General features: G+C 48.4%; 2 protein-coding genes and 1 non-coding gene across 6 annotated transcripts in view; 2 read left to right on the top strand and 1 right to left on the bottom strand.

The window, feature by feature from the left end:
* The first annotated feature begins 1474 nt into the window (after positions 1 to 1474).
* On the top strand, positions 1475 to 2614 carry LOC108176148 (uncharacterized). The gene is made up of 2 exons (XR_011385498.1): positions 1475 to 1617; positions 1891 to 2614. It is a non-coding gene; the product is annotated as an uncharacterized protein (transcript).
* A 1587-nt stretch (positions 2615 to 4201) lies between these two features.
* On the bottom strand, positions 4202 to 14584 carry LOC103346708 (synaptonemal complex protein 3). 4 transcript variants are annotated; one of them, XM_070066846.1, is made up of 9 exons: positions 14317 to 14564; positions 13594 to 13725; positions 12985 to 13060; positions 12781 to 12815; positions 11114 to 11231; positions 9782 to 9881; positions 8234 to 8332; positions 6059 to 6163; positions 4202 to 5947 (listed from the first exon to the last, which is right to left on the bottom strand). In XM_070066846.1, exons 1-9 carry the CDS (start codon positions 14324 to 14326, stop codon positions 5888 to 5890), a joined length of 735 nt encoding a protein of 244 aa, XP_069922947.1. In that variant the 5' UTR covers positions 14327 to 14564; the 3' UTR covers positions 4202 to 5887. The 4 variants fall into 4 exon arrangements, with proteins under 4 accessions (XP_069922947.1, XP_069922946.1, XP_069922948.1 ...); XM_070066845.1 differs by lacking the exon at positions 14317 to 14564 and adding an exon at positions 13905 to 14096; XM_070066847.1 differs by having other exon boundaries at positions 4203 to 5947; positions 14431 to 14584.
* The window catches only part of LOC127490201 (uncharacterized), a 41649-nt gene continuing 32794 nt past the window's right edge, over positions 14566 to 23420 (top strand). The window contains exon 1 of the mRNA XM_051842387.2: positions 14566 to 14758. The gene's annotated coding sequence lies outside the window, so the exon portion shown is untranslated. The remainder of the gene's footprint in view (positions 14759 to 23420) is intronic.

The following is a 23420-nucleotide window of genomic DNA, read 5'->3' as shown; positions in this document are numbered from 1 at the left end:
TATAAATAAATAGCACTGCGAAGGCTGAACCAAAAGGTGGACGTATGTTTAAGTTTATTTTTTTCTTAAGACTGACTCATATATCGACGACCATCAAAGCTTAACGTGAACTCCAAAATTGCCAAGAAAAAAGTGTCTGCAGTTTTGCCTCCTGCAGGCTCTGAAGCAGAATCTTTTCCCCTGCTTTTATCCGAATTACTGGGGGCCACTGATACCCCCTGAGCATATGGCGGGGTACCCATGTTTACGCAGCATTCTCCCTGTGGACCTGTGAGTCTCGGTGTCTGACATTCCCTTGGCATAAGAAAGTCATTCGATTGTATTAGGGCTTCCTTTACATTTAGCAATGCTAAATACTGAACTACAAATAAGGTCCCAGACTGAGGAACTGCGTGCAAGGAACTTAACATATCTGTGTGGAAACCCTCGCTGCCTCCCGGCCAGCAGAGCAATGCCCCATAGCCCATCAAGTTGGCAAAGGCACAGGGCACAGGGGGCACCCTGAGCACACCACTCCCGGCACACTGCCCCTCAGCACGCACACTGAGATAGACGCCACAGAGACTCCCCGCCTAGCGCTGTCCCTGAGAGGAGGCGGCCAGGGTAGGACGCAGGCATAAGGCTCCACCTGGCACCAGACCCCGCAGTGATATACTGACCCTAGCGGGTGGGTCATTTGCCATTTTCGCATTAGGCAAAGCGGGAAAGGCCAGGCGCTGGTGACCCTCCTGGGCTCGGGGCACAGCAGCTGCACAGTGCCAGACATGGGAAACAGGTGCATAGCAGGCGGCCAAGGCTTGTGGCTCGTCCAAGGAGACTCGCAGCGCCGACGTCGCAGTCCCACTGTGGCGCGACTTGGCACCGGCAGCGTGGCGTAAGCGCACCCTAGCGCACGTGGCACCGACGCCAAAGACACACACCCACTTGAGGTGCTCTTCTCCTGGCTTGGCCTCTGAATTAGTCCTCCGGGGTGGGGCGGGGGAAGGGCAGAGCAGGCCAAGCCCCAGAGCGCGTCCCCCTCCCGCGCCCGCGCCCGTGCCCAGCCGCCCCCTGCCGCCTGCCGAACACAGCCTGACGGGCACCCACAGCTGCTGACCCTTGCTCGCCTGTGCCCCAAGGGCAGGCGCATCTCGCAGTGGTGGGGCACAGGGCTGGGTGCGAGCCAGGGGAGCGCAGGGGGGAGCCCAAGGTGTGCGGACTCCTGGCCACCAAAGCTCGGACCCCTCGTGCCCCAGGGCCCCACCCGTCGGGGCGGAGGGCAGTGGGGAGAGAAGAGCAGGTGACATCAAGCGACATCAAGGTCGGTGTCGGTCCCCGAGCGGCCGCGGCCGCGAGGACGGCCCGGCAGCATGAGCTGCTTGCGCCAATGGCCCGGCCGCCTCCTCCGGGGCGACACGGAGGGTCCGCGCTCTGCCGCCAGCGCGGCCCCGCCCCGCGTCCGCGCTGCAGAGAGCCCAGGCCAGAGGGCGCCCGCGCACTGGCCCACGTGCTGCGCCGACAGACAGGGAGCCAGAGGCAGCGCAAGCCAGCAAGGGAGCCAGGGCCTTCTGCCACCACCGCGCAGCCCCCGGCCCCCAGCTGGGACCCGGACCCGGAAGGACCTCGCCCCAGGAGAAGGTGCCCGAGGCCCAGAGGGTGGGGGAGGCGTGGTCCGTCCGGGGAGACCCCGTGGCCCTGGGACCGCCCTACGGCAGGGCTCCGGGCGGGGGTGCGGGGCCGGGGTTGCGGCCCGCGAGGGCGAGAGGGGGGCGAGGCGGGGACCGCGGCGGGGGTCGGGGTCGGGGTCGGGGTCGGGGTCGGGGTCGGGCCTGGCTGGAGAGGCGCCTACAGGCGGGAGGGTCGCGGCGGGGTGGGTCTTAAACCGCGCTGTCGCCCCTTTCGCCTTCACAGGCGGCGGAGACCCTGGCCGTTCTCCCCCAGCCCTCGGCTCCTGCCCCAGTTCTCCCCCACCCCCAGCCGCGGTGCCACCCTGGTCTGCGCTTGGCGCCCTTCGCTGCTCCCGGTATCAGCCTGGGCCGGCTGCAATGCAGGCGATGGTGATGGCGATGCTGCAGGACTGGTGCAGGTGGCTGGGCGTCCGCGCTCGCCAGAGGCCTGCTCATCCAGGGCTTCCCGGAGGACTGTGAGGAGGCCGAGCTCCTTCAAGCTGATTGGAGAAAGCATAGCGGTGCCAATATCAGCTTTATCCTGTAGAATGAGTGTTGCCCTGAATCAGCTATGTGACCCTGCCTGCCCATTAAATGGTGTGCTCTGATGTCGTAAATAGGAGTGTCAATTGTTAGATCAACAACAGGATCACTGTGCACTTGCTCCCCATGTATGACCTTTGTGCTTAATGTGTTGCACTATGAGAATTAACGGTAAAAGTAGTATTCAAACGGTACTCTATACTTTGTGTGCCTGTGTGGGTGCAAACTGCTGAAATCTTAGTATAGAGTTGATCTGTATATAATCAAAAATGATCTTAATGAAGAATGAGATGGGAGAGGGAGTAGGAGTAGGGATGGTTTGGGGGTGGGATGGCAGATATGGGGGGGAAGAACCGCTGTAATCCAAAAGCTGTACTTATGAAATTTATATTTGTTAAATAAAAGTTTTCTATAAAAAAAAGAAATGTAGCAGTACCATTTATACCACTACATGCTTATTTCCATTTGTCATTCTTTATATTTTTCCTTTTGAAAATCTGAAACATTATGTATCATTTACTTAATATTTATTATTTATTTTTCAGTACAACAAGAAGGCAAATATTTAAACATGCATAAACACAAACACTACATGCAAATAAATATTAGACATTTTGTAAACACTTCAAAAAAGGAGTACTGACAGGCGCCAGCACTGTGGTGTAGTAGGATATTCCTCAGCCGGCAGTACCACATCACATATGGGTACAAGTTCTTGTCCTGGCTGCTCCACTTCTAATCCAGCTCTCCGCTGTGGGCTGGGAAAGCAATGGAGGATGGCACAGGTAGTTGGGCTCCAATCTCTCTGCTAGATGAGAGGGCTTCTCTGTCCCATTCTAGGGACCCCCAGAGCAGTCACCGGCTCTTCATTTGGATTTTCTTTTGCCGCCCCCCGCCCACCGTCTGTCTCTCTTTCCATCATTCGCTATAAGGCTGACTTTCAAATAAATAACTCTTCAAAAAGCAAATAAAATGGAAAGTCCACAGAAAGGCACCCCTCTCCTAACAAACGTGGTATTTTTGAATGATTTTTAAGACAATTTCATCAGCACAAAGAATTCATGGCCACCCCATGAACTGGTCTGCCTGTGATTCTATCCTCCTACCTTTTCCCTTCCCTTTCCTGATTGGTTACTTACTTTCACTCCTCACTATGGGCCAGACCCCAAGTCAGGACCCCAGGCCTAAGCTCTTGCAGGCTTTGTTGGAAACTCGTGGCCAAACATTAAAACGGGAGTTAACTGGAAGATTTTGGGAAACTGCTGCGGGCGTGTGCCCGTGGCTTGAGGCAGTAGCCATGATCCGTGCATCTGGGAGAAGGTTTTACAAGCTGCCCAACGGCAGGCGGTGAATGCCAACACAACTGCCCCATACACTGAGCAACTGCTGGAGACCATAGCCGTTGGCCTTAACCCCAATGTGACTGTGAACTCTGGGTGGCAATGATGTTTCCATTTTAAGTACAGGGACTGGGACAAATGTTCCATTCTAGGGTGGAAAGTCGATAGTGCAGAATTCTGTGCTTGCTAGTGGGGACAAGGGTTATACGGTGAATCTATGCACCTTCTGATCTTTCTGGTGTGAACCTAAAATTGTACTACAAAAGTAAGTCATAGGGGGCTGGTGCGGTGGTGCAGTGAGTTCAGCTGCTTGCGTACAGTGCCAACGTCCCATATGGATGCCGGTCTGAGTCCCACTTCTGATCCAGCTCCCTGCTCACCTGCCTGGGAAAACAGCAGATGGCCCACGTGCTCAGGCCCCTGCAGCACCAGGTCGCATGGGAGACTCAGATGGGACACCTGGCTCCAGCCTGGCCCTGCCCCAGCCATTGCAGCCATTTGCGGAGTGAACCAGTGGATGGAAGAACTGTCTGTCCCTCCCCCTCTCTCTGTAACACTTTCAGATAAATAAGCTTAAAAGAAAAAAGTCATATACACACAGACGTACCCTCACCTAACAGTTTCTTTAATGGCAAAAAAAAAAAAAAAAATCCTTCCCTTCAGAAAACGAGGGAGCTACTCAATTGGGCAGCTGACTCATTCCAGGAAGGACAGCTGACTCATTCCAGGAAGGAAGGGGACGAGCAAAACATTAACCATCACGTCACTAAGTCCATGCTATCCTAACTCCCGTCTTTTCATTCTCTGTTATAAAGTCACTTAGATAGCTAAGAGTGAAAACCAGAACTCTCAGCAACGACACTTAGAGAACTTACTCTACCCTTGCAGTACGGTCAGAATTCTTTCAAGTGAGGATCTTAATAATCAGATGTAGTTCTTAGACTTTTGTACTGAAATGTGCATCCACCTGGGGAATGAACCAGCGGATTGAAGCTCTCTCTCTCCCTCTCTCTCCCTTCTCTCTCTGTCTGTCTGTCTGTCTGTCTTTCCATCATTCGCTATAAGGCTGACTTTCAAATAAATACATCTTCAAAAAGTAAATAAAATGGAAAGTCCACAGAAAGTCACCCCTCTCCTAACAAACGCGGTATTTTTGAATGATTTTTAAGACAATTTCATCAGCACAAAGAATTCATTTCACTGACTTTTCCCAAATACACTTTAAATAATTGCATATTTATTGCATGAAATGTATCCACAGAACAATTTGAGGTGTCATTAAATGTAAAATGTATACATTACAAGAGGAAACCTATCAGAATTAATCATTCTTCAGAGGAATGTGCATCTAAAATTCCACATTCTCACTGATTAAAGCTGAAAAGCAAAGCACTCTAGTTATTTTATGTCTGAAGACAAGTGAGATCATCAGACCATTACATAACAACGTATTCTAATTACAAAGGGAAACCTATCAGAATTAATCATTTCTCAGAGGAATGTGCATTTGAATTCCGCATTCTCACCTAATATCAAAGTGGAAAAGCAAAGCACTCTGGTTACTTTTGTCTGAAGACAAGCATTGAGAAACTTAAATCATTACATAACAACTTATTCTAATTAAATTATCATAAAGTAATAATTATCGTCATCACGAACAAATCAATTTTGTTTGTTAAGTTTGTTAACCAAATACTGGCAATCAACACTAAGGCCAGGTGTTATTTACTGGTGGACCAGAACTTCCTTGAATGACACCTTGATGTCTGTGTGGAAAATGACAAAATCAGAAATCCACAGCTTAGCACAGATATCTCGCCAGGTATCTTAATTATGTGTCCCAGCTTAGCTTTTTTCAAACACCCAGAGGTGAGTTGCTTTTAACTATGCTTGTAAGGCCTTAGAGTAGGGTCTTTTTGGAAACAGCATTTGCTTATGAATTGGCTCCATACCATAGGGAGGAAATACAAGACAGTGCACAGGTTACAGTTTGTCTTCTTTACTCCTTCAAGGAAGGACGATGTACCCTCTAGAGGGAGCTCTGCCTTCTGAGACCGACACAGATCCGCTGAGGCCAAACCGAAAACCCTGTCATCCCTACTGCTACACGTACATTGACCGGAGGAGGGAGGAAACTTCACCATCACTACCAAAGAGCCAGAGTGTTATACACGTAACCCCTCCACTGCTGCTGATCACATTACTGTTTAGGGTTCAGGGGGGCAAGAGAAACATGGTCTTGCATTTCACAAACGAACTAGTGACAAAGAAGATGTGCTTATATCTGCGAGAACTTGAATTAGTGTAGCTAACGTTGGACTTTCAGACAGAACTTGAGTGGAAGTTCCTTCTTCAGATTCATAGAAGCAGCATGGCTTGCAGAGATTGTTGAATACTCGCCAACTCTTGCTGTTGCTCCTTCAAAACAAGGAAATGCCGATAATCATTACACACATTTCTGCAAGTGAAATATCCCTCGGCTCGCATCAATCAATCCTTAGATTTCAGTATTAAACACAGACTGCTTACAGTTGCAGCAATAATTTTGTTCTTCAAGATGTCAATTTCGTTTTTGAGCTTCTTTTGCTCATCAGTAAGCAGGCTTTGCTGGCTCAGCTCCAAGTCGTTGATACCCTAAAACAGAAACTCGGGTTCAGTCAGAAACCACCACACGTGGCTCATGTTCTAAAAGGGCAAACTGAAATTTCAGGAGTAACACTCAAATATTCAAATGAGCTCACTTTTTATTTCAAATAAAGAATTGTGATGAATATAGGCAACAAAAGCACCCGCTTGGAAATTTCTCAGAAGTCAGATTTGAGGGCGATGCTGCCACAGGAGGTACAAGAGTTGTACAATGAGTTGGGGAAAATGGGCAGCTGAAGAGTTAAGGGGAAGATGGAGCAGAGACAGAGAAAGACTGGCAGTCCCATGTCAGGTTATGCCATAATTTTTCACAGCTAATGACCCACCCACTACCACTAGTGCTCCACATAACATGAGTTGCTCAGAGGAAACTATAAACGGTTTGTTAAATGTCAGCTTCGCGTTCAGGAAAATGTATCGTAGAGTATGTTCTGAATCTTTCTTCATTCAACAAACAGTGAAGCAGCACATACTAAGAAAATGTACCATGTCGAGTGCTATGGTGTGATACGATCAATGAATACACCGTCTCCTCCATATCCCCGTGACAGGAGCAAGCATCCACGCCGAAACAGCACGATTATCGAAAGGAGGGGAAGGGCAACATGCTGCGGCCACACAGCTGAAGACCGCCAGTGATTCAGTTGGCCAAAGAGCAAGGTTTCAATAGGCAAGGAAAAAGGAGGTACACGTCCTCTCCGGAAAGAACCTAGGCAAAGCCTGGAAGCAATGCTGACTTCCTTCAGGGAAAGCCATCAACCTACAGGGGTGAGAGTCAAGAAGGAATGCAGCAAAGGAAGCTCTCAGAGGGTGGGTCAGCTTGTTCAGGGGTGGGGGCGTCCTTGAACCACCACTCGTTTACAAGGGGGAAGCTACAGGGAGGGCTGAATGAGAGAGTGGGCCTGTGTCTTTGGAAGGTGGTACTGTAAGACCTCTGAAGGGAGGATGGCAGATTCAGAACTCAGGTGAGGATACAAGCAAGGGAGATTAAAGAAAGCAATGAAAGTGCCACCACCGAGGTGGGTAAAAACTGCAGGGGACACCGGCCGGGAAGGATGCGGGATTTGGAAGACGCCAAAACCTAGTGCCAAACTTTCTACCCTAACTTTGGTAATACCCAGCGCTGACATTTAGAAGGTATCTTTCTATGCGAGTCTTCACCCCGATTCCCAGATGGACAGCTGGGGAACATGGGAGTTCCATGTCTCTCCACTTGCTAGCTCCTCTTAAATGACCACTTTGTAGACAGAGAATTCTAAGGCCGGTCAAAGATTTATAGTTCAAAGCTCCCTTGAGCAGTTTGCAAAAAAACCATCTCAACCTGTCTAGATGAGCGACGTTTTAATAAGCAGCATCACAAGACTCTTAAAAAGGACATCCTGGAAACAAGACTGCATTGGTTCCTGAACCATGCATACCTGCGGGAAACAAAGGTCAGTGTCTGGGCCATCTCTTACCATTATTATGAAGAAAGAACTAAAAGTGACTGTGCCATAAGTATGACAAGATGAACCTCACAGGACATGGTACAAAATAATGGGTACTCAATGCTTACACTTGCTACTTGCTCGATAACAACCAAAACAAAGTCTGTAGAATATCCAGAAAAAAGACATCTGGAAAGGACTGACTTCCATCCTACTTTCCACTGCGTTTACTGCTGATCATCTAAAAATCAGTTGTTCTGCATGAAAGCATGAGAATTGAACATGTTAACAAGCAATCAATACTCTATGAGCACAAGATGCATCTTCCTTGGCAAATTTACAATTTAACTATTCCTGATTTAAATACAGCCCTCCAATCCTACCTGCTTCCCTACTCTCCCCCCCTCCCCGCCGAAATAAAGACCAGTATGGAATTCTAAAATGGAAAGTACATTCACTGGCTGCCTTAAAGATGGAAGAATCAATTGAAAGATGCAAAAAGAATAAGAGTCACAAATATATATAATGAAAAGCTATTTTTCCGTAAGTGTGGAAAGAACCACACTGTCTTCTACCACTACATGCACATGGTATTTCTCAAGAATGCATTGTATTACCAAACACAACTGACCTTTAAGAATTCCTCATACAGGTTCTTAACTGTAGTCAGCGTCTCCATTTGAACATTTTTAGCTTGCAGGAAAAGCCTTCGGTGGTCGTGAAGCATCCTCTACAATATTTTTAAGAAGGGATAAAAGTCAGATAAATCTTGACATGTAGAAAACATATACCAACCGACGCTAAGTTTTAAAGACCTGTCTTTAAATCAATACTTGCTAACGAGTTCTGCTTTAACAGCTTTTGTGAACAAATTTAATTGCGTGTGTTCAACATTTCTACACCAAGAACACACACTAATTCTTTCTTTCAGTCATTGAGTGGGAAGCAATTTCCTTTTAACATACGCCTTAGTTCTTGATTTCAAAGTCCACAGAGACTCTTCTCAATAATCAGTCTGCCATGCACTGGTAAAATCCGTACAGTAATCCTACCTACCTAACAGATATCACGTGAGAAACAGTGTTTCTTACCAATATGGAAAGCGTGTATACACTCCTGTTCATTCTGACATGCACATAATGCTGGCCGTCCTGTTCCCTGACCTGCACTCCAGCAGTGCTTTTGTCCTCTCCCCCACCTGCTGCACACTTGTGCAGTCGGCCCCTAGATTTTGTTATTCCTGGTAAGCTTACTGCGTACACAATATAAATAATAGTGGAATTAGGTTAGAACTCTACACGTCAGGTGCCTTTCTGAGCCATCCAATGACATCATCCCCTAAATCCCTCATTTAATCTCAATGCGTGTCTGAGAGTTAAGTCCTCACCTTAGGCCTCCATTCACCAAAGAAGGAAATCGAGGCAGAGAAACACTTTTCTCGTGGCTTCACAGGTAGCCACTGGTCGGACCAGAGTTGGAGCCACCAGACACCCTGGAACCACTGTACCTTAGTGTTTCTCCATTTTTCCCAACATGTAGCCACGATCGCCCAAACTTTGTGAGTCACTCACGTTGTACCACAGCTGGGAAATCTCTTGGGCCTCACATCATCAAAAGGAACAACTTCTGCTGTCCAGTAGCCCATCCCTGTGGCACCGATTTCCTCAACCCCACCTTAAATTCCACAGTCTGTCACTGTATCTCTGGCCCTGAAGACAGACCTCGCCCCTTTTCTCCCTCTGTCATTGTGCTTGGCTATACCCCAGTCTTGGAAAGCCCACCTCCCTACCTGCTGTGCTACAGTGACCACAGCTGGTATCGCTTGAAATTCACGATCACCATGACACTAACCTAACTTGGACTTGCAATGCTTCTCGGTAACTGTATTCCACTAGTCCATTCAGCAGCCCGCATCCAGGAAGTATTCCTTGCCTTCTCCCCCTACCCCCAAAAGGCAGTGACTGCTCCCCCCACCCACGCTCACGCCTGACTGATGACCTAACAAGCTCACCACAGCCCAAAGGGTCGTGCAGTCTCCCATCATCGCCCCTTCCACCCTCCTTTGTCCATCTGGGCTCATGAGCTCTCATTTCTCTCTGCAATTTCTGCATGAACTGTTGCTACTGGAGACTTTGGCTACAACCGAGTAATCAGTTAAGAGGCCTAGCCTGATACCAACAGTTAGTCTTTCCTGCTGTTTCGCGGTTTTCCGCACACCCGTGTCCCACTCTTCAAAGAAAGTCAGGAACTGCCGAGAATAGCTGTAGCGGATATTTTGCCTGTAAAACATAGTGATGAGCACAGTCGGATTTCACAATGACATGGAAAATTCAACATACGCAAACAAAACCTATTTGACACGCTTTTTTAGTGCAAAGGGAGAAGGGGACAAATAGTAGCTGAAAACTTCTCACGGGAACACAGAAGGAGAAAAGTTTTGTTCTCATTGCCGAGGTGCTTGTTCCTAACTGACTGGTACAGAAGCTGTCTCACACACTTTACCTCTTGAAGCAAGAGGAGGATTGGGTGCACCGTACATTTTCCAGAATATTAATTTTATCTAAAAGTGTTTACATTCCACCTCCTCCTTCTATCATATGACGTGGAGAATCTCATATGGTATGTAGAATTCAATGAGGATATCACACCCACTCACCCTGGACAATTTCCAAACTAACTGCTTCTTCCTACTTGCACACCAGCGATATTTAAGCAACAAAAACAAAATTAACAAAATGTAGTCAAAATACACAAAACATTTACAATATGATTAGCTGTTTTTACATAACTGAATTATCACTGAGTCTCAAGTGACTAATGCTTTAACACATTTACATTTCAGTCAGTTATCGCATTTCCAGAAGTGTATATAACCTGACTGTATGGGAAGAAAATGTCGTCCTTACCTGAAAGGACAAAAACAAATCATATTCGTTGGCTTCTAAGTCGTGTGTGCGTGCACGTGTGTGTTTCTGATGCGTGTGCATGTGTGTGATGTACACAGAAGTTAGGAAACTTATCTACCTAAAGTAAAACTGAGGGGAAATAGCCTTTTCCCGGGAGTCACCAATGAATAGAAGATTGTGTAAAGTTCCCTGCACCAATAAACGCTTCAGAAACGATAGAGGGGCCGGCGCTGTGGCGTGGTGGATAAAGCCGCCACTTGCAGTACTGGCGGCCCATATGGGTGCCGGTTCGAGTCCCGGCTGCTCTGCTTCCAATCCAGCTCTCTGCTATGGCCTGGGCTGGGAAAGCAGTGGAAGACAGCCCGAGTCATTGGGCCCCTGCACCCGCGTGGGAGACCCCAAAGAAGCTCCTGGCTCGTGGTTTTGGATGGGCACAGCTCCAGCCGTCGTGGCCATCTGGCGAGTGAACCAGCGGATGGAAGGCCCCTCTCTTCTTTGCCTCCCCTTCTCTCCCTGCGTAACTCTGACTTTCAAACAAATAAATGAATCTTAAAAGAGAGAGAAATGACAGAAATGTTACGATTCAAAGGAGTCTAGCGCATTACCATTGCTCTTTTTGCACTTTCAAGATCTGCTCAAATTTCTCCTTGGTAGCGTTGGGAGAATTATCTGCATTCACTGTGCGCCTTCTTCTCTTTGCCGGAAGGGCCAACTGAACGTCAGCTACATGGAAGATAAATACTCACTGAAACTTAATGTGGAAAAGTACTCTGTACCCATATATCCAAATCAACATGGGAGACGTTGGCTCAGCAGTATTGGAAAGACATCTACAAATCCTAATACGGACACCGTTCCGAAAAGCAAGATTTACTCATCTTCTGTGAACACGTACGGGGCAATGCTAGTATTCCAACTCTAGTTGTTTACGGATGGATCAACTTTTAATTTAGGGACGAGAAAGAAGGACTAATCACGAAAATAGTTCCCGCTTGTGAAAATACGTACAAAGAGTCTCAAAACACGACTTCAAGTTCATGAGAACTTGGTTAAAAAGATCAAATTGTTTACACTTATGAGGTACCCTCAAGTTCAAAGGACACCATTATGCAGAATATAGTTAGCGCTAAATGGATAACACACACCAAGCATTTTATGCTTAGCAGCTCCATCAAAATGATAGAAAAATAGTTCAACACACAGTAAGATTGCTTTGAAACCACCAGGTAAATGATTCTTTTAGCTGAAGTTGACCGAGAGAGGCAATGCCTGTGGGCATGCAAGTTCCACGTTCAGCAAATAAATAGGTTCAAGGGTAGAGACTGTCCCCGAGCTTTGAAGAACACATTGGTATCCACTATTACTGTGTTTCTAAAAATTCTCAAACTACACGTAATGCTTCAGTAAGCATCGGATTTTCCCTCGGGAATCTACTGAGTTATTTTCCGTTACTCACAAGGGATCTGCAGGGCCATAAAAATATTCTAAACTTACTCTACCCATCCATACCAATCCATCTCTTGAGCGACTCCTAGAAGAACAGCTTTGTCCACACCAAAAGAACAGAGCGCTCAAAGCATACTTGCACAGGTGAGTTATCTCTACACAGGTGTCCAAAATTGGTTGGGATTCTTTGCTAAGGGTCCTCTCGCTAAAGGCTCTTGGCGAAGAGCCAGCAATTTACACGTTTTTACCAGTGTGGTCCTCTCAGACAGCTAGCGTAACAGACATTTCACACGGCACTACAAAATTTATGACTGTTTGGATCCAACTGCACTTCCTCAATAGCTAGAAAAATTATCTGAAATCTCTAATACTCAGTTTGTTGACAGTAAAACTGTGTTCCAGAGGACGCAATTTGTAGGCTACTCCAAAGAAAACATCAGATATCTGTAAAAAACATTAACTATATTAGTAGCATGAAGAACTGGCATGAGAAATTAACATAGCGCATACTGTATATGTGCTAAAAGGGGATCACTCCCCCCACCCCCCACTGTCTTTGAATGCATGACATTTCTACCTGGACAAAGCAACAGGGTCACTCTTACTCTTATCATCAGAAGACCGTCAGCAGCGTTCTTGCTTTCCGCATCAACAATCTAAAAAGCTAAGTAAGGAAACCTGTGAAGCTGAATCACTCACGACACTGACACAGAATCCTACATACGAGGAGACCAGTCCTGTAGTCCAGCGTGCAATGCTGTCTACTATAATGCTTTTTATGGTTTAGGTTGGTTGTTTGCAAGGGCAAATAGCTGAGAAAGCATACCTGTACGTCCTCGTGACACCTTCTGGGCGTCATCCCTGTGGAAAAGCCACATCAGAGATTTAAAACAAAGCTAGATAAAATGGCAGGTGATTTGGAAGACCTCTCATGCCACGTGTTTCCTACGGAATAGTTATTAGTGGGGCCAAAGGTCACTGTTCTCAATGTAGCTTAGGTGGCGGGCAAAACACACTTTAAACACATTACCCCACTTCCACTTCCAGCGCAGCTGCTCCAGCAGAAGCAGAGCTGTTCCCGTGGGGATCAATTCCTGGATTGCCGGCTGCGTTGAAATGAGGAGAAACACACTTGGTTAAAGGTGTAGCCAACGCGGAACATTTCTCAGGGAGAACCGTCACTCTCAGGGTGGGGTGTGATTCTCAGCCTCTTGGCCAGCAACCCCTCTGAAGGCAGACCTGCCAGGGGCATTCCTCAGGTGCAGGACGCTGGAATCGGGCCAGGGCCCAAGACCAGGTTACGTTGGCCTTTGTCCCAGGCCATCGGGGTCTGGCGCTCAGAAAGCTCTGCGCTGCACGTCAGACACGTGGGAAGTAAGGACGCGCAGGGCCAGGACAGCGGCCGTGGGAAGCCACTGGCACCCTGCCATGTGGTGGAAGCCTCAAGAGGGAACTGCCAAGTCTGCAAAGCCATTTTTCAGACTCCGGGCTTGGCGCGTCTGCCACGCGGTGGAGGCCAAAGGCAAGACCCGGGGACCGGGGCCGCCCAGTGTGCCACGTGCCAGAGATGAGCCCCGCCCTCCCCTGGGAAGGGCACATCCATAAGAGAAGCTGGGCCCCGGCCCCGCCCACCCTTTACCTTGGTGCCGCAAGTTCCAGGCTTCCAGATGGGAGGGTTTGCTTCGGGTCGCTGAAGCTTCCCGGAAGCGCTTCCTGCTCTCGGGCGCCATGGCGGGCTGCATGCTTCCACGTGCGAGTGAAGGCTCCCGGGCTAAAGGCATGGGGGCAGGGGACAGGAGTTGGGGGCCGTGCCACGGATGCCGCGTCATGGAGGCCAACGGCACCACCGCCTGGCGAACCTCCAGCCTCCTGCTGCGGGCAGGGAGGGAGGCACAGGCAGGGTTGGGCAGGACTGGGCAGGGGACCGCCACTCCCACGCTTCACACCTACCCGCAGTCCCCTGTGCCGCCCTCTTCCCATGGAAAGATCCCGGCTCCAGCACTGGGGCCTGCTGACGCGCCATAGGCAGCCCCCACCCCCAGGAGGCCTTCTGGTGACCCGAATGGCAGGCCCTGACCGTTGGCAGAGCAGTAGGGACACGCACAGACATCCCTGCCTCACCCCGGGTCCACAGACCCACAGCTCCCCCCCCCCGCCCAACGCCTCCGACACCACCCTCCAAGGACCTCAGGAGTGGTCCAACCCGTGCCTGGAAGCCGCCTGGCGCAAGCCTGGGCCCCAGCCCCAGCCCCAACCCCAACCCCAACCCCAACCCCGAACTCGGCCTTTCAAGTCACTGCTCGCCCTCCCTCAGGGTCTCCCTCAGGCCCCGACAAAACACAACGCCAATGGGAGGATGTACCCCCAGACATCTGCCGGTCCGGCCCCACCCGGGAAGCCAATCCAGGTCCCCAAATGGCCGCAGAGCACCGCCCACCCCAGTCACTTGCTGCTGCCGCCTCCCCAGGGGTCTCACAGGCACTGAAGACAGCAAGATCAACGGCGACCCCCTCCGCAATGAGTTCCTCTCACACAGGGTTGGCTCTGGGCGGGCTGCGTGCTGATTGGTCAGCACAACGCCTGCGCAAGGCCGTCCCTGCGGAGCCACGCCCCTTCTGCCTCGCGGAAACCCCCTCTGCACGAGGGGGTGACGCTTGGCGTTCTGACGCTGCCGTCGTTTTCCGGCACTTCCTGTTCCTGGACGATGGCGCGGCAATGCCGGCCTCGTGGCCTGCCGCGGACACCGTGCCTAACCCAGCGCCACGGACAGCGGCCCATTCCTGTTCCTACTCCATCCTTTTGAGGTGGGCAACGATTATATTCATCTCTGAACGGGGTTCCTGGGGGTCATGTCTCCTGCCAAGCTAAAAATACTTAGGGGAGACTAGAGACGTGCGCAAATACTAACCAGAGAGTGGTAACGTGCGCAGATACGAATGGCGTATTTATTTAGCGGTCGAGGAATAAATACCCATCGTCTTGTGATTGTGCATCACCCCTCACAGAAAAACCCGTCATGAGCGGGCCAAAGTATTGCCCTAGAACGGGAGAAAGTGTACTTTGTTGGGTGGCCTGTGGTGAAAGGCGAAGAAAACAAGAGCGGCCACCTGAGCGTGTTCAGCTGTAGAAAGCGAGCCTCCCCTCCTACCGCCAGCCCTTCCCATACCCCCCACCGCCTCTCATCTGTCCTCAGTCCCTCCGCCGGCACTTCCCAACCTCGCATCTTTCCTCCGGCCCTCCATTCTGCCCCCCCCCACCCCCATTCTTCCCATCAGCACTTTCCACCCTCCGCCTGCCCCGTCTTTCCTCCTGCCAGTCCTTCTGGCCGTCCCTCCATCTTTCCTCCCACCAGCCTTTCCACCCGCCCTCCCCGCAGGACTGCCTGCACCCCAGGACTCCCCTCACCCGCCACCCTTCTCCCTTCCTACCCTGCCTCCCCCGCACCTCCCCTTGCCTGCTCCTGCACCTAGGACTTCCTCCCGTTGGCCCACTCCCTGCTTGCTCCACCTTGCTCCCCCACCTCCTAACCATGGTCTGCGGCAACTAAGGGGGGAAACAAGAGCCACACCTCTGAGCATAGTTGCTCAGCCACGGGCTTTCCTCCATCCAGCCCCAGCCACCCCTCCCGCACCCGCCTGCCCCCTTCCCCTTTTCAACCACGGCTTACCCGCTCTCCCACGACTACCCCCGCACCCACCTCCCACTGCCTCCCCATGCCTCCCTCACCAGCCCCCCTCCTTGTTCCGCCCCCCTTTGGCCTCTCTCCTCCTCCTTCTGCCTCCTGCCCCCCCCACCGCCCCCCATGCTGCCTCCTCCCCCTCTGCCACTTGTTTCTGAGGTGCAGTGTGGTACCCCCCATCAGGTACACAGATGAGGTGGAGTCTTAGCGTGCACCCCGGTGGAGGATGCCACAGGTGCGCCCTGGGAGGGTGAGCGTATCAAGCTGCCAGTTCAAGAGACAGACACTGCTTTGCAAGGGTACAAGAGTTACAGCTCGCCTAAACGTCGAATAACTGCCTAGTTACATCATGCCATCTCCTCCCTCCCCTTGGAGAATTCTGTCCCTTGATCTTGAGGGGATGCTGAAGAATGATGATCCATCTTCTAGAGTTACTTTGTACTGGTCGGGGTCATGGACCTTTCGTATCCTGGGAGTGGAAATCTTGCCTGTCTAATCTAGTGCGTCTATGTGAAGAGGCAGAAGATCTCTGTCTGCTTGTGCCAGTGGTGTGGCCCCTGCATGGTCATCATTACTTTGGTCACTCAGCACGAGCATAATTGGAAAGACAGACCATAGGTGGGATCCTCTTAAGAAAGGGAGCATTTATTGTTTCCCAAATAGTGGGGACTAATAGGCTTTCCTTACCCAAAGTATGGAACCAAGCCTGGTGGTAAAGTTTTTCAATTGTCTCTCTCAGTAAACAGACTGCCCTTAGAGTAAATGTGACACAGTCCATTAATCACCGCACACGTTCCACTTTGTTGTACCAGTATGTATTCTAGGGCTAGTCAGTTGTCCACGATACCTTAGGTATAGCATTCTGAGACTTGAGTATTTGGTGTAAAATCTGGCCTGAAGTCTGGGCTAGGTCGCCACAGGCAATAGACAGTTTTTGAAAGCAGCTTCATGAGACACAGCTGGATCTCCTCTTGTGAGACGAGCACACCAGGGAGTTTTCCTGCCTGTAACAAAGAAATGAGAAGATGGAGGAAAGACGTGTCTCCCACAGTGTGCACTGGCCTTGAGGTGACCAAACGAAATGATTTTACGTATGCTTTAACTTTTTGAAGAGTAGTTGAGGTCTTCAGTTGGCCCACAAGGGTAGGAAGGCTTATCTTATGTACACTTACGAAGATTCAACAAGTAAAAGGTTAAATCCTGACAGATGTACCCAGCTTGGAATACCCTGTATCTTAACTGCAGTGGGAGCGCTGAGTAGCGCCTTGGAAGGTCCCTTCCGTGTAGGCTGTAATTTGGTCAGAAGTGGTTCATCCCTTCCAAGTTTTTAACAGAATGAGCACTCCTGGGGAGCTTGGCAGCTTGTGACTTTTGGGGACTTGTCCCGGGGTAGTTTCTGTTCCCATACTCTTTCAGAGCCTCTAGTGCCTGTCCTACTTTGGCAACATGCTTTTTCTGAGTACTGGGATCAAAGAGAACCTCAGAATTGAAAAGGGTCTTCAATGTAGCGTTTCAAACGTGCTCAGTTTAAGGGCAGCCTTAGGTGCTGTTCTCATCCTGAGCAGGTCAATGGACAATAGATCAGACCGTGATTCTGAGGTTTCTGTTGGCGTAAATGTGACACAGCCCATTAATCACTGCACGTGCTCCACTTTGTTGTACCAGTATGTATTCTTGTGCTAGTCAGTGGTTCATGACTACCTTAGGAAGGGCATTCTGAGACTTGAGGATTTGGTGTAAAATCTGGCCTGAAGTCTGGGTTAGGTTGCCACAGGCAATAGGCAGTTAAGATACGGGGTATTCCAAGCTGTGTGCATCTATCAGGATTTTTCATTATTTGAGTAGGGAGATCAGAGCTTTGCCAGAGTTCATAAAGACCTTAATTAGCTAGAAGTGCTGTGGCAGTGACTGCCCTTAGGCATGCAGGCCATACTGACGACACCCGATCTGGTTACTTAGAAAAGTAGGTCACTGGCCACAAAAGTGGACTCAGCCTCCGAGTGAGTGCACCCAACGCTATTCCCCGTTTCTCTGCGCAAAGAGAGAGACCCACTTGTCCGAGATATTTATTCCTAGTGCCTACAAGTTCTTGAATCCCTTCCGGAAAACCCACTGGTTGCTCCTCTGCCCAGTGAAGAGTGTCTGTGTCAGGACCATTTAAATAGTCTCCTAGATAGATTTGGCTGTCAACCAAATCCTAGAATCCATATCCTACAAAATCCACCCCCCACCCCCATTCCCTGGAACGTCCTTAGCTGTTTATCTTTGGTGGCTCCATGCACAGTACCTTCCTGAACCTTCAGTGAAAGAGCACGTCTTCCTGGGCTCATAATATGTCCTAAGCAGTTTAATTCTTGTTTGGAAATCTGAGCTTTGGTTGGGGAAACGTGTCATTGTCTCCCTAAGGAGTTTAAGATCTAGGTTTTACTTTTATCTGAGTCCTCGTGGGTGGACCTGCAAGTGCGAATGTCATCTGCGTTTTGGAGAATGGCTTCGGTCGTCAGTTGGAGTTCCCTGTGTTCCTTTGCAAGAGCATTACCAAACAAGTGAGGACTATCTCTAAAGCCTTGAGAAAGGACTATCCCAAGTATACTACTCAGTTACATTGGGAGATGAATCAGTCCACTCAAATGTAAGTGGAAACCGGGATTCTGGGAATAACGGTATGTCAGAGAAAGCATCCTTTAGGTCCAGCACTTTGGCATAGTGAGTAAAGCTGCTGCCGGCAGTGCCTGCATCCCACATGGGCGTGATATTCAAGTCCCAGTTTCTCTACTTCTGATCATCTCTCTGATATGACCTGGGAAGACAGTAGAAGATGGCCCAAGTCCTTGGGCCCATGCACCCATGAGGGAGACCCGGAAGAAGCGCCAGGTTCCTGGCTTCGGATCAGAGGAGTTTCGACCAGTGTGGCCAGATGGGGAGTGAAGCAGTAGATGCAAGACCTCTCTCTTTCTCTGTGTCTCCTTCTCTCTGTGTGTAACTCAAATAGATTTCTAATAGACTTTCAAATAGATTTCAAAACGGATTTCAAATAGGATAAATAAATCATTTTAAAAAATGAGGAACCTTGGAGTAGGTGCTGTGGCATACCAAGTAAAGCCACGGCCTGTGGTGCGGGCATCCCATGTGGGCACTGGTTCAAGTCCCAGCGGCTCCACTTCTGATCCAGCTCTGTGCTGTGGCCTGGGAAAGCAGTAGAGAATGGACCAAGTCCTTGATCCCTGCACCCGCGTTGCAGACCCAGAAGCAGCTCCTGGCTCCTGGCTTCGGATCGGCACAGTTCTGACCATTGTGGCCAATTGGGTGTGAACCAGTAGATGGGAGACCTCTCTCTCTCTCTCTCTCTCTCTCTTGACCTCTCTCTCTTTCTCTTTCTCGCTCTCTCTTTCTACCTCTCCTTCTCTCTCTGTGTAACTCTGACTTTCCAATAAAATAAATACATCTCTTTGAAAACTGAGGAACCTCAACAAACTTAGGCTAATTTTACCCATCCTGTATCCATCCTGAAGTCACTGGTGACCTCCATGGGGCTATACCAGATGAACGTACTCTGGCCCCCCCTTTACTGATTCCCAGCAGTGGTCAACACAGTTGACTACTGTACTTCTTCTCGTTGCTTTCCTCCTGTCTCCTTTGTCCTCCATAACTACGTGTTGCTTCTGCGCTCCTCTTTGCACTCTGTGAGTCTGTCAGTATCTTGGTTAACCCCACCTCCCAAGTGGCCCTGACATGCTGAGAGTTTCATGGGACTCCGTTTGGCTCAGTTCTCTCCTCGCTGTACAACTCACTGTTTCTCTCAACATGTTCGTATATGCCCATTGCCACCTTTACCATTTACATCAGAGTTTCTGAAAACAAGGTTTGCAGACCGGGAAGGGAGATATCAACATTCAGGATCCTTTGCTCGACCCAAGGTTTACCCATTTAACCCTGTTGGTGCAGATGTGAGACCAGCATTTTAAAGAGGGTCTCCAGGTGGTATTTTCTTTTTAATTTTGTAAGGTGGATAAATTTCAAGTATGGTATTGGTCTTTTGGGGACTGGCTTATCTCACTGCACTAAGCATAAGGATCTCCAACTGCATACATTTTGTTGCAAGAGACGGGATTCAACTCATTTTTATAGCTGGATAGTATTCCATAATAAAAACACGCACGCACGCACACACACGCGCACACACACACAAACGCGCACACACACACACACACACACCACAATTTCCTTATCCAGTCATCAGTTAAAGGACATCTGGGATGTATCCATGTCATAGCTATTGTTTTTTTGTTTGTTTTAATTTTGTTTATTTCTTTTTGACGTTTAATTACTTGTTTCCTCCTACTAATGTTGGGTTTGGTTTGTTGTTTTTCTAGGTCTTTGAGACTCACTGACAGCTCATTTTTTGATACCTTTACAATTTCTTGATGTAGGCAATAATTGCTGTAAATTTCCCTCTTAACACCGCTTTTTCTGTATCCTGTAAACTTTGATACGTGGCATTTGCATCTTCATTCATTCTCAGGAATAGTTTTGTTTCCCTTTTGATGCCTTCTACGACCCACTCTTCATTCAGCAGGTTGTTGTTCCGTCTCCATACATTTGCGTATTTTTTAGAGATTCTTAAGTCGTTCATTTCCAGCTTCATTCCACTGTGGTCAGAGATGATACGTGGTATGATTTCCAGTTTTTTTTAATCTAGTTGATCTGCCCATTGAGGAAAGTGGAGCGTTTAAGTCCCTGATTACTCTTGTATTGGAGTCTATGTCTCTCTTTAGATCCATTAACATTTTCTTTAAATAGCCAGGTGCCCTGGCATTGGGTGCATATACACTTATTATAGTCACATCTTCCTGTTGAAGTGACCCCTTAATCATTACATAGTACACTTGTCTCTTTTAACAGTTTTTGTGTTAAGTCTATTGTGTCTGATGTGAGGTTGACTGCTCATGCTCGTTTTTGCTTTCCCTTACCATGGAATATATTTTCCATGCCTTACTTTCTGTCTACCTGTGTCTTTGTTGGTGAGATGTGTTTCTTATGGGCAACACATAGATGGGTCTTGTTTTTGAATCCATTCAGCCAGTCTGTATCTTCTAATTGGGGAATTTAGGCTGTTCACTTTCAAGTTTACCATTGATAAGTAGTGACTTGGCCTTGCCATTTTCCCATAAATATCCCTATTGTTTGCCTCGGCTTTCTTTCTGCTTTTGCTAGGAGATTTTTCTGCTTTCACCTTCTTTCACAGTGATGACTGTAGTTCTGTGTTTTTGCGTGTAGCACATCCTTAAGCATCTTATGTAAGGCAGGACGAGTAGTGACGTGTTCTTTGAATTTCTGTTTGTTACAGAAAGTCTTTGTTTCGCCTTCCTTCATAAATGAGGGTGTCGCAGGGTACAGTATTCTGGGTTGACAGTTTTTTTCCCTTAGATTTGGACTGTGTCTCTCCATTCTCTGTCCTAGTCTACAGGGTTTCTGATCAGAAATCAGCTGTCAGTCTAATTGGAGATCCTTTGAAGGTAATCTGTTGCTTCCCTCATGCACATTTCAGAATCTTTTCTTTATGCTTTACTGTTGAAAGTTCGACTACAATGGGCCATGGTGAACATTTTTTTCTGCTCATGTCTATTAGGAGTTCTGTGTGCTTCATGTACTTGGATGTCCCTTACTTTAACCAAATTTGGGAAGTTTTCTGTTATTCTTTCATGGAATAGGCCTTCTAATCCATTCTCTCTCTTCACACCTCCAGGAACTCCTAAGACCCATATGTTGGGTTGCTTGATGGTATCCCATAAATCTCAAACACTGTTTTCAATTTTCCTAACTTCTTCTTCTCCTTCTCTTCCCTCTGCTCTTCCTCCTCTTCCTTCTGACATATATTTCTAAAAGTGTGTCTTTAACTCAGATGTTCTTTCTTCTGCCTCACCAATTCTGTTGTTAAGGCTTTCCACATCTATTTTATATGAAATACTGAATTTTTTCATTCCAACTATTTCATTTTGTGCCCCCTTTGGACGCTCTATCCCAAGGGAAAATTTTTCAACCATGTCATACATGGATTTCTTCTCATTGATTTTCTTCTCACTAGTCCTATGATCCTTCTTTTAATTTCTGTTCAGGCATTTCATCAAGCCGTCTTCAGATTCCTAATATTGAAGTGTTGTCACATTACTTTGTGGGAGTCATGCTGTCTTCCTTGTTCTTGTTCCTTGCATTTCTGGGGATTGTTATGATGCATTTGTGGACATACTTGTTGGATTTACTCTCCTGGTAGATTTTAACTTGGAGCTATGCCTCTGTGATTTAGTGGGGTATCTGCTCTTTCAGGGAGCACTGTACAATGCTGAAGGGTGGTGCAAGAATTCAGGGTGACACCAAGTTGGGCATGGTAGATCTCCTCCGTTGTCAGCAGGGGAGAGGCTGTGATCACTCCTGTTGGGGTAATCCCACCCTCACGTCCTCTCTTCCAATGTGACCGATGCCAGTGGTTAGCCCACAGTGGCCAACATAGATAAGATTTCAATAACCGCCCTGCTTTCTGCTTCCTTCCTGTGTCTGAGGCCATCCTTTGGTGGGTATGTGGTCTCAGGTAGCTTCATGACCCACAACGTGGGGGCTCATCTGGAATCTGTGCCTACGTGGAGTTGGGGCTCCGAGAGGGTGGAGAGACATGTCCCACCCAGTTTTGGGCAGCCTGCTCTGCCTGGGTTCTCAATCCCCGTGGAAGCTGTAGACAAATTCGAGGCTGATTGGCCAAAGGCAAAGCAACAGACACACTGGGAGAAATGAAAGCAAGCACTATGGGCCACCAGCTCACTCCATATGTAGAAACAAGGTAGGAAAAATTGTACTTTATAAGTAATGTCCTGGTGGTAGGGCATTTTCTGGGTCAAATGTGTGTCCCTAGAATGTAGCTGAGAAGCAAGCACAAATCTCAGGGTGTGTGAGATATGTCTGAAAGGGTGGGGGGTGAGCACATCAGAAGGCTTTCAAAGGGACCTCCACACACAGTACACATCCACATTGTGTGGATTGACTGTGCCAAGCCCAAAACAAGAAACTAATTTCTAGAGCTATGGAAGAGAGAGCACAGAAAGCTCTCTTCAGCAGTCCCCCAAGAAAGTCCTTTGTGGAGGATGTTTGGATTCTGAAGGGATACCCCTTGGACCAGAGGCAAAAATAAGAAGATGGTTAAATACTGCTGTTGCATTTGGCCAGCACATCCAATGTTAAGGCTTCCAGTGTTCTGCCCTAAATCTGGTTCAGACGAGGGCTGGGTATGCCAGCCTCTAGTTTTGCATGTACACGGTCGAGCCTCGTCTTCCCAGGAGCAGAGAGATTATTCTCTCTGCTCGATGAGAAACCCAAGTTCCATTCTGTTAGCCTCCACTCCCAAGTTTCTTCTATAAAAGGTAAGGAAAGGGACTCCAGGACTAAATCCTGAGATCCCTTACCTCCTATACACCTCAAAATAGAGTCTGAGAGGAGCAACCAGTGAGGGAAGGAGAGCCAGGAGATGATTGGAATGAAGAATCAACTGAAGCATTACTGAGGGAAGCTCAAAAAGTCTTTGTAATCAGGGAGGAGGAAATCAAAACCAAGAGGCAAAAGGCATGATATTTACAGTGGAAGGCACAGTGGACAAGAGACTTGAGAAAAGGTCCTCATAGGGTAATGGAAGCTCACCGTGGCCAGCATGCTATAAAGAATGGAGGAGTAGCTGCTAGAACTGATGAATACACTCTAGAGCAGCTAGGTGCTACAATGGTGTAGAGCTAGTACATTTCAAA

The sequence above is a fragment of the Oryctolagus cuniculus genome, chromosome X, assembly GCF_964237555.1.
Source record: "Oryctolagus cuniculus chromosome X, mOryCun1.1, whole genome shotgun sequence".
In the NCBI taxonomy this organism is placed as follows: domain Eukaryota; kingdom Metazoa; phylum Chordata; class Mammalia; order Lagomorpha; family Leporidae; genus Oryctolagus; species Oryctolagus cuniculus.
Note: the sequence above shows the minus strand (reverse complement) of the source record. Positions and strands in the feature narration are given on the sequence as shown.